Source organism: Colossoma macropomum, unplaced genomic scaffold (assembly GCF_904425465.1).
Source record: "Colossoma macropomum unplaced genomic scaffold, Colossoma_macropomum, whole genome shotgun sequence".
Classification (NCBI taxonomy): Eukaryota; Metazoa; Chordata; class Actinopteri; order Characiformes; family Serrasalmidae; genus Colossoma; species Colossoma macropomum.
Genome location: NW_023494791.1, coordinates 30545742 through 30557214, shown reverse-complemented (window position 1 = coordinate 30557214; position 11473 = coordinate 30545742). Strand labels below are relative to the sequence as shown.

Here is an 11473-nt window from a genome sequence, read left to right as displayed (position 1 = left end):
TATATATATATATATATATATATATATACATATGCATGATTGTGTTACTTTTTGGTGTGGTTTGTGTACATATCTGCTGTGTGTGTCTGCCTGGATTATTTGATTTTGAGGTGTGTGTAGAGCTTTTTCTGTGAGTTTTTCTGTTTGTGTAAGATTTTGAGAGTAGTGTGTATGATAATGAGCTTTGTGTGCATTTGGAAAATCTGTGTAAAATGCTCGGAGAAATGTTTGTGTCCAACCTTTTTAAATAAAGATAAAGTTCAATTCTATTGTTTTCATGTTTATTCATACTTATTCTAATGTTAAATATGGTGTTTTACATGCTTTCTTTGTATGGAGCCAATACAATTAAAAAATATATTTGCAATGGAATAAGGCACAATTATGTTCCTCAACTAAAGGTACCAAAGGCCTTTTTTTAAAAGTACCAACCCAGTGTCAAGAGAGGTACCACCCCAGTGACATTTTAGCACATTTTTGTGTACAATACAGAAGGTAGTGGGGTAGTTGGTGAATGTCATCCTCAATATAGCAATGAATACACTGACATGATATTTCCAAGCTAGCCTCCTGATCTAAAACCAGGCCCCCCCTGAAAATAAAATTATTTTTACTATGCCATTGACACAAACACACACACACACACACACACACACACACACACACACACACACACACACACACACACACACATACTCTTTAGGCCTTTTCAGTAAGGACGTAATTGTAATTCTGTGATCCACTTTCCAAAAGGCTTCAATTACACCCTCTGAATGGATTGAATCCATCACACATGACTTCCTGTTTCCTGACTGTATAAGCAATAATCAAATACTGTTCTAAAAGCTCTTCAAACAGCTCCATGGAAAGCCTTGTATCCTCCATGAATCAGGTAAGATTCTGAGTATATCTGCTATTATTGATTATACGTAAACTACTGATTGTTTTGATTAGAGTAATCTGAGTTTTTTAAAGGCTGAACAATACGAATTAAATTAACTGAAAAATAATAAACGATGTGTAGTCATTTAAAACCTTTAAGTGATGTACATGACCAAATCGTAAGGCAAATTATTCAGTAACTGCATGAAATAAATGTAAATTTTTATTTATTTATTCATTTTTTTTGGTAAAAGCTCCCCTCATAATTTTACAGAGCATATCACTGAAGAGACGCCATCTGTTCATAGTTTATAGCCCAGATTTGTGGAAAAATGGGTTAACTTTCAGATAGAAAAAAAAATTGTGAGTTCAGTTTATTATAAGGGTTTAAAATAACATTACCCATCTATTTCACTGGAAAGAAGACAGTTACAGCTCTCATATGACACCCACCTTTTGAATGTAGCTTATGAAATATGAAAGTTATGAAGAATATGATGAAGTGTGTTTTGGAACCAGTGGTCTCAAGGAGTTGAAGAGGTTAAAATCCCAAGCTTTATTTCATCCCAGTGCTTATTATTCAGCAACTACATGGAAAAGTGCAAAACTCAAACAGAATGAGTTATTTCTAGGTTATAGGAATGTGTAATGGAAATAATGGAACTAATCGCCAATTCACTGAGAAGGAGTTTAACCCCTTAAAATCCCAAGCTTTATTCCATCCCAGTGCTTATTATTCAGTAACTACATGGACTTCAATGCAAACTAGTCTAACTATTCTTAGAGCTATTCTTAGGATATAGAAGTGTGTAATAAAACATTGAGCCCACCATTTAAGGGGTTAATCAATTGTGACAGCCATAACTCTGAGTAATAATTAAAAAAGATGGCAAAAAAGAACAGTAATTGTGCTGCAGCTGAAAAACAGACAAAGAAATGACTCCCCGCTCCTGAAACAGTACAGTCTATTACATGCTGGGGAGGAAGCCTGTAAGAAACTTCAAAGCGAAGCACAGGCAGTGTGAGCTCATGTGACTGTCAGTGCATGCAGGGTTTCCATCCACTCTCCTTGTACATTTCACACATTAATAATGCATTATAGCAGTGTTTACCTCCTCCAGACGCAGAGCTTCCCTGCCCTGCACTCTGCTTCAACTCACCTCACCCAGCTCACCAGCTCATTGCCAAACCCTTCAGGAGGTTAAAATGAGAGTGTTAGAACACATTATAAAAACGTGGAAGTTAATAGAAATAGTCAGTTACTAGAAATAGTAAGTATATCTGGCACTGAACATCATATAGTAAGTTAACAAAAGTTAACAGTAATCAGGTATGTTAGATTCTGTTGACTCATTATTTGAATTTTGATAAGAATAACCAGATTACTTAGTTTTAAGTTAAAACTCACAACTGATCCAGAATACAGCAGACAAGGCCAGCTGTAGCCTTTTGGGGCCCTAAGCAGGATTTTTTGGGGGCTCTTCATCTTGTTACCTGATGTATACGCTTAAAAAATTGTTAATGTCAAGCTTGTAACAACAGAAGAATCTTTTTTGGTGTTATATAGAGCCATTTTCAAAAAGGTTCTATACAGAACCATCTACAGCACATTCTCCATCTATCTGAAGAACCCACACATAATGCAAAAAACCCTTTAATCATGCAGAGGTTTGTTTGAATGTGTATGGTTCCATTTTCATGTACATCTGCATAATGTTTAATTACAGCCCGAGTATTTAAACCTGGATTAATCCAAACCTCTGAAAAAAAAGTGTCTCGTCAGATCTACTTAAAAAAATGACTTCATGTGGTAACAAGTAAATTAACTAGTTTTATTCAACCTAAATAAATACTTTGAATGAATGATTTTTTCAAAGTATTTTTTTGAGTTGAATAAAACTAGTTCAATTGCTTGTTACCACATGAAGTAATTTTTTTAAGTAGATCTGACAAGACACTTTTAACAGTGCTGGATTAATCACAGTTTGAGTATTTAAACCTGGATTAATCATTTCCTGAGTATCTAAACCTGGATTAATAACAATCTATATATTTAAACCTGGATTAATTACAGCCTGAGTATTAAAACCTGGATTCATCACAGTCTGAGTATTTAAACCTGGATTAATCACAGTCTGAACATTTAATTTTGGATTAATCACAAATTTAGTAATTTAAACCTGGACTAATCACAGCCTGAGCATTTGATCTTAGATCAATCACAGCCTGAGTTTTTAATCCTAGATTAATCACAGTCTGACTATTTAATCCTGGATTAATCACAGTCTGACTACTTAATCATGGAGTAACCACAGCCTGAGTCTTTAAACCTGGATTAATTACAGCCTGAGTATCTCAACCTGGATTAACAGACAAAGTCGTTAACCGCTGCTGTAAAACAAGTTAACCACACCTGTGTTTGTTAGGTCAACATCAACTGCTTCTTGTTGTCCAACTCCATTAAAAAACACTGATTTACCTTTAAGCTTTTTCTCCTTCATCTTCTCCTTTTCTTTTTCTTTTTTATCTCCAGATGTGTACGTTCATCTTTTAAACATGATTAAACAGTTGCTTTTTTCTCCTGACTCAAGCATCTTAAAATACATGATACAGTAATAGTCCAGAAGTTGTTAGGGGGCACCTGGCTACTGCAGAGCCTTAAGCAGCTACTTATGTTGCTTAAGTTCATCCACATCACTCCTCTGCTGTGTTCCCTTCATTGGTGTCCTGGAGGTGCCCACATTTGATTTAAAACCCTGCTTGCCTACAAAGTCAAAAATGGACCTGTTCCTCACTACCTGATGGCAATGACCCATCATCCCTCAAGATCCATAAACAACAAGCATCCAAGACTCTTCTCTGCACTGGCTCCAAGGTGCTGGAGCAAACTTTCTCTACTGCCACTTTAACAATACTTACATCCTACATCCAGCTCTTTTATTTAAAACGAAGCAAGGCCTCTGGATAAGAGCTTCTGCTGAATGCTGTAAATGAAAGCACAAATATTTGGATTGAAGGTGCAGGAAGAGCAATAAGTGGGTAATTAAATCAACACTGAAGGAAATGCAGCCCAAACTGCCCATATTACTGCCCATTTTACAACTTCTAATCTCCTTTGCTGTTGTTTGCTGTTGTTGTTAAGCAGATCCTTCCTGTGAAGCCTGCTTACAGAGGCCCAATGACAATTTCCAGCAATGACCCTTAAACCGCTGCCTTTAGCAGGGCTTTGGCTTCTCTTGCTTTTCAAATGCATAGCATGACATACTTGACACATTTACACCATTTAAAATCTTGAATAAATCTGCCCACACAGGCTTCAGCGCGATCATGATTCTCCCTTTGGCCAAAGCTGCGTCTCTACTGAGAAAACATCACATGTAATAACCGGCTGCACGTGAATCAGAACGTTTTCATTTCCCACCTGTATTCCGACAAGCCCCGCCCCCTTACGCTTGGGTTGGCTGGCAATATCCCGCCTCCCGGGCTGAGAAAGGATAGTAGTTCATACTCACATACCTGATAGGTGGACTGTATGTGAGTATGAACTATCAGCCAATCCTAGCGCAGGTGGGCGTGACTTGTTTGAATATGGGTGGAAATAAACACAAGACTGGATTTCTCAGCGTGGAAATGTGTGGGATCTCTCCGCTCTCCTCATACTGAGTACCATCTGATGTTAAACAGCTCTGCTAGCTTGATTACCAAAGGAATAAACACATTTCATGGCTTTAATGTGTGAAAATGTGGAAGGATGAGAAAGGTGAGTCTACTGAAAAGCGCTCTGATTGGAATGAACGGGCTCAGCTGAGATCAGCACCCTGGACAGCGCCTCTTCTCAACTTTCACTCCAACCTGGAGCTGTTCCTCTCGACTCAACATGGCTCTGGGTGAAGATAACCCAACGATGGACATTTTGAAGACCACCTTGGGCTGCCAATAAGTCTGGATAGAGCCATGAACTTGTGGGAGACGCTGCTGGAGCTGATCATCGCCGCGATCGCCGTGGCGTCGCTGCTGTCCAACGTGCTGGTGCTGCTGTGCTTCGCTTCCAGCGCGGAGATTCGCGCGCAGGTGCCCGGCGTCTTCGTGCTCAATCTGTCCTTCTGCAACATCCTCGCGGCCACGGTAACCATGCCCTCCACCATGCTCGGGCTAGCACGTGGCGGGAAACCTTTTGGAGACTTGTTCTGCTGGACCCTGAGCTTCGCGGACACCTTTTTGACCACCAACACCATGCTGAGCATGGCTGCCCTGAGCATTGACCGCTGGGTTGCTGTGGTCTTTCCACTCACCTACTCCAGCAAAATGAGGTATACAAGAGCTTTTGCCATGCTGGGCTACGCGTGGCTCCATTCCCTCACCTTCTCCCTGACCCCAGTGCTCCTCTCCTGGGCTGATTACAGCCCCACGTACGCCTCGTGCACCACCGTGCACCCGGACCACTCTCACACAGCACACATCCCCTTCACCGTGTTCACAGTGCTGTTTCACGGGGCATCCTTCGCGCTGTCTCTGACAGTGCTCTGCCTCGCCTACCTGAAAGTGCTTCAAGTGGCTCGTTTCCACTGCAAGAGGATTGATGTAGTAACAGTGCAGACCCTCTTACTGCTGGTTGACATTCATCCCAGGTAACTAAGCAAGTTCTTTCACGAGGTGGACAATAACTACAATCTTAAAAGGTGCTAAAAAAGGTTCTTTTTGGATTGATGCCATAGTAAAGCCACTTTTGTTTCTCTTAACAGCCTTTCTTTACATTAAGTATACTCTGTGTCACTTTTTTCAGCAATCTACTTTTTCTCACTTCCATTTAGTCATTAAACTTTAGTTACTAGTTTCTTTTTGTGCGTAATTTCATTCTGTTCTGTTTTGCTGTCATTTGGAGCTGTAGTATTTTATTTCATATCAAAAGAATCCCAAAAATAGAAGAACAAAGTCTAGCAAACTTCAATTTGTATTCTGGCAGCAGACGGAAAGAAGCTCCACTGGAGTTCTACACTGTAAAAATGATGCAAAATTATAACTTAAATTTGTTTCGTAAATAGCTTAAGTAACCTGATTAAATTTGAGTTTGAATGGCCACGACTCCATGGTGGGCCCAAAGTTTTACTACACACTTCTATAATCTAAGATTAACTTACCCAGTTTGAACTGTAGTCAGTGTAGTTACTCAGTAATACGCCTTATTGTGTAATAAGCCTTGGATTAACTTATTAACATACTACTCTTCAATGATTTTTAATTCAATCAAATTAATGAAATCAAATACATTGTATAGTGTAATACTGTATAGTATTAAAAAGGCTTTGACATGTAAAAGCAATGTTACTCTTTTTGGTGATATATAGAACCATTTTAAAAAGGTTCTTTAAATAACTACATACAAGACATTCTAACTCATAGAGAGGAACTATTTAATCATGCAAAGAACCATTTGTGCATTACAATGGTTCTATGAGTTGTCATGGTTCTATATATAACTATTGCATTTACTAAAGAACCACATCTTTTCAAATAGCTCTTACAAATAAAAGTTCATAAATTGTTCTTGGTTTGGATGTATGGTTCCATTTTACATTATGTGGACTTTAACTAAGTCCCAGGCTTATTACATACTGAGGCTTATGATTATTTAGTAAATTCAAGGACTTCAATGCAAACTAGCTAAGCTATTCTTAGTTTATGGGAGCAGCCATTTAAGGATTAAATAGGTTCTTCACACTCATGCATTTCATTTGCAAAACTGGTAATTATCCCCAGTGATGCTACAGCCATTTGTGGCAAGGAGTCCATGAAATCACAGTTGGCCTCACTCTTTCTGGGTGGGTAGGATGCCACTTGCTTTCACCCATCACTCAGTGCGATGATAGCTAGCACAGGGGTCTGTTAACTGACATAACAGTTGACAGTTAGCGTTCTCCTTCAAGCTCCAAGTGTTTAGCTGTTCAATGACATTTTGATAGCAGCAGTTCAAAAAGATGCAGTGATTGGCTTTACATGACTCAGTGGGGGGGGCTTATTTAAAGAACTATCCATTGAATGGTTCTTTAGTGTGGAGAGCTCAGTATTTGAAGAGTTTATCTAATATTTTTTTCTTAACTTTGGTTGTTTTTTTGTTTGTGTGGCTTTAGTCTACTCTACGCAGCTCTGCTTCCTTCATATCAAAGCATAACATGTTAGAGTAGCATTGTTAAGCTGGTGGGATACTGTGGATTACAGTGTGACCCCTTTACTCTACAGTGTCAAAGAAAGGTGCTTACTGGAGCAGAAGAAAAGGAGGCAGAGAGCTACCAAGAAGATCTGCGTATTCATTGGCTCTTTCGTCCTCTGCTTCGGCCCTTATGTCATAACAAGGTACTAAGTTATCAAGAACTAAGAGTACATTCCTAAAAGTAGTTATAGTGTAATATAATATTATATATTTGGTATGAAATCGTTCTAAACAGAACTCCTGGTTCTAAATAGAACCAATGCCTTTAATAAAGAAGAAAAAGTGTGTTATGTTATACTGGATCCTGAATGAAACAGTTCAAAATGGTTCCAAAAATAATGTGCTTAACATCTGTAACCACAAGGTCACAGGTTCCAATCCCCACATGCTGTACCAAAACAAGTAAGATTAAATAGCAGAGAGATCAGCAGGTTTATTATCCCTGCCCTTCCGCTGTGCTTTGTCATTGTACCCTTGAATAACACAGTAATCCCCAGATTGTAATGAAGTCTGACGAGTTAATAAAGGCCTACAGTGCAAGGCAGAACCATTCCTTTGTGAATCTTTATGGGGTTCAATAGAGGGTCAAGATAAAGGGCATCAAAATAGCTACTTTCTTGAGCTTTTTAAACAGTGCAGTTCATTTGTTGTAAAAGCTGTTTAACAATTACCAGTTTACCATTTTAGCATTTTAATTCCTTTTAAATTCCACAAGACCCTATTACAAAATACTGCAGTCCCCAATAGCTAATCTCACTTTATGACAACATGCATGAGATGTGTAATGCTCTAATGTACACGCTACTTTTCAGAAGTCTGGAATCAAATTTCACAATAATTACTTTTTACGTGTAATAAAAACTTAAGTAAATGTAAATATAAAGTATAGCAAAATTGATTTTAAACTGTTTATTTAATATTGAAAGTTTTTCTTGGGAACACCAAAAAAATAACTGACAAGTATTATACTGTAGTGATCTGTTATGTTATTTTTTGTTAATTTGCCTTTTGATTTGATGACCACTTCTGAAATATGAGGCATTCTGGATGTTAAATTTACTCTAAATCTATTCCTGATGTTACACAGCCTTCTCTGTGTTTTTATTATCTACAGCTACATCGTCATTCTAGATACATCAAAACTTAATTTTTTACTTAAAACATGTAAAGTTATATCAGGATCATATTAGAAGCCATTTAATATATTCATCAACAAGAAAATTGATTTTATATTATTGAAAGTAGTCATTCCAAACCTTGAATGCCATTGTATACTTAAGCACTTATTACAAATCATTGTATATGCCAATATATATGCATATGTCACATATCGTAACATCATTTTCACTTGGAAAATTGACAATATATGTCATTTGATCAGGAGTTGCCAAACTTTTGCATATGACTGAGTATGGAATATGGAAAATATGGAAGCATTTGAACTTACAAAAGAAGCTGGTTGTATATCCATATGAAGCACCTGCAGCTGATGCAGTCTTCCTCATTTTTCATCTATTCTTCATTTTTCCATTGTGCATCATTTTGCCAAGCATGGCATAGCAATCTTTGGGTATACAGAAATGTAGTGTAGTAGTGCTTTCAGTTCTCTTCTAATGAGCAGGCTTGTGTTTTAATGCTGTAGCAGTGTTCCTAAAGTTTGCTGCCAAGACTGATGTTTTTCTCCGACTGACAGATTCCATTTCAGAATAAGCTGAAGAATTATTTGTTTTAGAACAAGGAAAACAGTGCACCATACAGACTAGGAGAAACACTGCTCTACAGTATCCATATATGAGCATGTCTCCACATGAGCTTCAGTTCTATAGCAGACAGGCCACAGACAGAATCTTACTGCTATGTATTGCATATTGCTACCACACTGGCTACAATTTTCATTACCTTAAATGTAAAATGTCCACAACAATGTAGACACTCAAACACAACTCATTTCACCAACTTGATTCAGTCTGGCACTTTACTGTGGTGAACTGTTTTCAGGACAGTTCCAATGGTAATAATATTTGAAACAGACAAATACATAAATGAATCCAGTGCTTGAAGCTCTTGAGACTTACACTCATGCTGCTAATTTCTTCTGTTATAACAGAATTGGAATTAACCTGATTAAAAATCTCAGAAACTACAGTGACATTGAGAATTGAGAAGCTGTTTTGGCTTTTCTCTCAAATGAGTTGCACAATTGTCACAAACAGACTTTTCTAAATTCTAAAATCATCAACACTTGTGTGATTCAGGATGCATTTATTTATTTATTTTTATTTTTAAACCAGGCTAATGATCTGTTCATCCCTATAAACCTCTACTGTGTGTTAGGTGACACATGGGCTCATTAAAAATGAATAAATAATCATATCAGGTGGGGTGTACATGTGGGGTGGATGAGCCATGACAGAGTTGCCTGTCAACAATATTGCACGGAAACATTCAACACAGAAACTGCATGACTGGACTGTTAATTAGGGCTGTCACAATCAACCATAATAGTGATCGAGTAGTCTACTGGTTATTTTGGCGATTAACTGACGATTAATCCACTACAAGCTAACATTCAAACTATGCATAGGCCAAAGAGAAGGAAAAATGTTCTTATCTTATAATGGAAGTTAATATAACATTGTTTCCATGTATTTTTTGTACCATTCATCATGAAATTTTGACAAAAGGCAAAAAGTAACTGGACTTTTCGAATTATGCATAAACAGTAAATGGGTATCAGGCTCTGAGAGACCTGTAGATTTTAAAATATGCGTTCTCATCTTGCAAACTCTCACTAATCACTGCAGCAAGAAAGTACATTCTAGTTATTCTTTTTATATCAATCATGACAGCAATATTAATAAAGCATCCAAAGAGCTTCTGCAATAATAAACAAACCTCTTTCTCTCTAGACTGGCAGAACTGGTTCCATCGGTGAGGATCAGCCATCACTGGGGGATCGTCAGCAAATGCCTGGTATACAGCAAAGCTGCGATGGACCCTTTTGTGTATTCCTTGCTACGGCAGCAGTACAGAAAGGCACTCATTGGCATGACCAACAGGATTCTGGGCCGGAACATGTACTCCTCCTCTGGCCACAGCAGCTCCTCAGATACAGAAAATGAATGCAACCTGCAGCGGGTTAGCTAAATGCTGAAGTCTATCATGCAAAAGAGAGAAAAGAAAAAAGGATGCTGACACTTTTAACCCTTCAACCTTCAAACAATGTTCTCAGGAGCCCACAAGAGTGGACAACAGACAATCGTCTAGTCGAGCGTTTACATTGCATATCTCAACAAAGGGGGATGCAAATAAGTTTCAGACTGTGTATGTACATGTTTTCTTTTAATACTTACCCTATTTCTGGTTGACAACATGCCTCCAAAGGATGGTGGACAGTTTTAACAGTCAGTCAAACATCCATCTTTCTGTCATTTGTATAAATAAAAAAGAGCGAGGCATTAATTTACCAGTGGCTGCAATTAACAGAGTGCACTTACCTTACCTAAACTGCACAAATGCACAGACATATGGCTGTAAATCAAGCCCTCATGACTGCACACAGACAGGTTCTATGCTATTATTATTACTATTATTTTCTTTTTTCAAACAAATGGACAAAAGAGAAAAAAGCATATAATCAGTCGCATGAAAAATTCTCTCAAAACCTCAAAGCACCTAGTTATCAAGGTCTTCAAATCCCACATTGCTTTCAAACACCTGGAAAAGCTCTGTCCTGTAGGTGGTCCAACTAGGACTTTGGCTGGATTATAGGGTTAGTACAGAGCTCTGCTGCCAGTGTGTCTTTTTTGGGGTTTTCTGATGGATTATTTGCCCATCATGGCTCAGCTCAGTTCAGTAGCTAAAGGCACGACTGTTAGCTCAGGGTTGAGTGTTCCTCCACCTCAAATGCAAGCATGCTGCCATATGGAACTAGATGAAGTTCCTAAGTGACGTAGAGGATGTGTTGCACAACAAAACACTGCCATGCTTTTTATGCGGGTATATATTGGTACAAATAAAGTAAATGTCTCAGTAAAGTTAATTATCATACATTGGCAAAATAGTTCAGTCAAATGGCTTCTGAAAGGATAACGGTGACTCATTTGAGAAACCCAAACATTTTTTTAAGTTATTTGTATGGGCTGAAAACTATGATAGATAAGGTCAGACATGGTTCCCTAAAACATGTTGGACTTTCTATGAGTCAATATTGTAAATACCTTAAAGCATTCCTGTTTGTCCATCTAACTGTTATTGGAGGGTCAAATTTGTATTTTTGTAGGCCCACAGTTACATTAATGTTGTTTATGCATGACATGATTGAGGAACTGAATGTAATTAGTCAAAGATTTGAATATTTCCATAATGTTTTTTTTTTCATTG

The 11473-nt window shown here is 37.9% G+C and overlaps 1 protein-coding gene across 1 annotated transcript; it reads left to right on the top strand.

The window, feature by feature from the left end:
• The first annotated feature begins 4836 nt into the window (after positions 1 to 4836).
• On the top strand, positions 4837 to 10237 carry gpr78a (G protein-coupled receptor 78a). Its single transcript, XM_036573492.1, has 3 exons — positions 4837 to 5510; positions 7120 to 7233; positions 10000 to 10237. The coding sequence occupies exons 1-3, from the start codon at positions 4837 to 4839 to the stop codon at positions 10235 to 10237; spliced, it is 1026 nt and encodes a 341-aa protein (XP_036429385.1).
• Positions 10238 to 11473: the final 1236 nt, after the last annotated feature.

Coding starts and splice junctions, on each gene's coding strand:
- gpr78a (XM_036573492.1), top strand. CDS start 4,837: ATGAACTTGTGGGAGACGCTGCTGGAGCTGATCATCGCCGCGATCGCC. Junction 5,511..7,119: donor CTGGTTGACATTCATCCCAG/GTAACTAAGCAA, acceptor TTTACTCTACAG/TGTCAAAGAAAGGTGCTTAC. Junction 7,234..9,999: donor GGCCCTTATGTCATAACAAG/GTACTAAGTTAT, acceptor CTTTCTCTCTAG/ACTGGCAGAACTGGTTCCAT.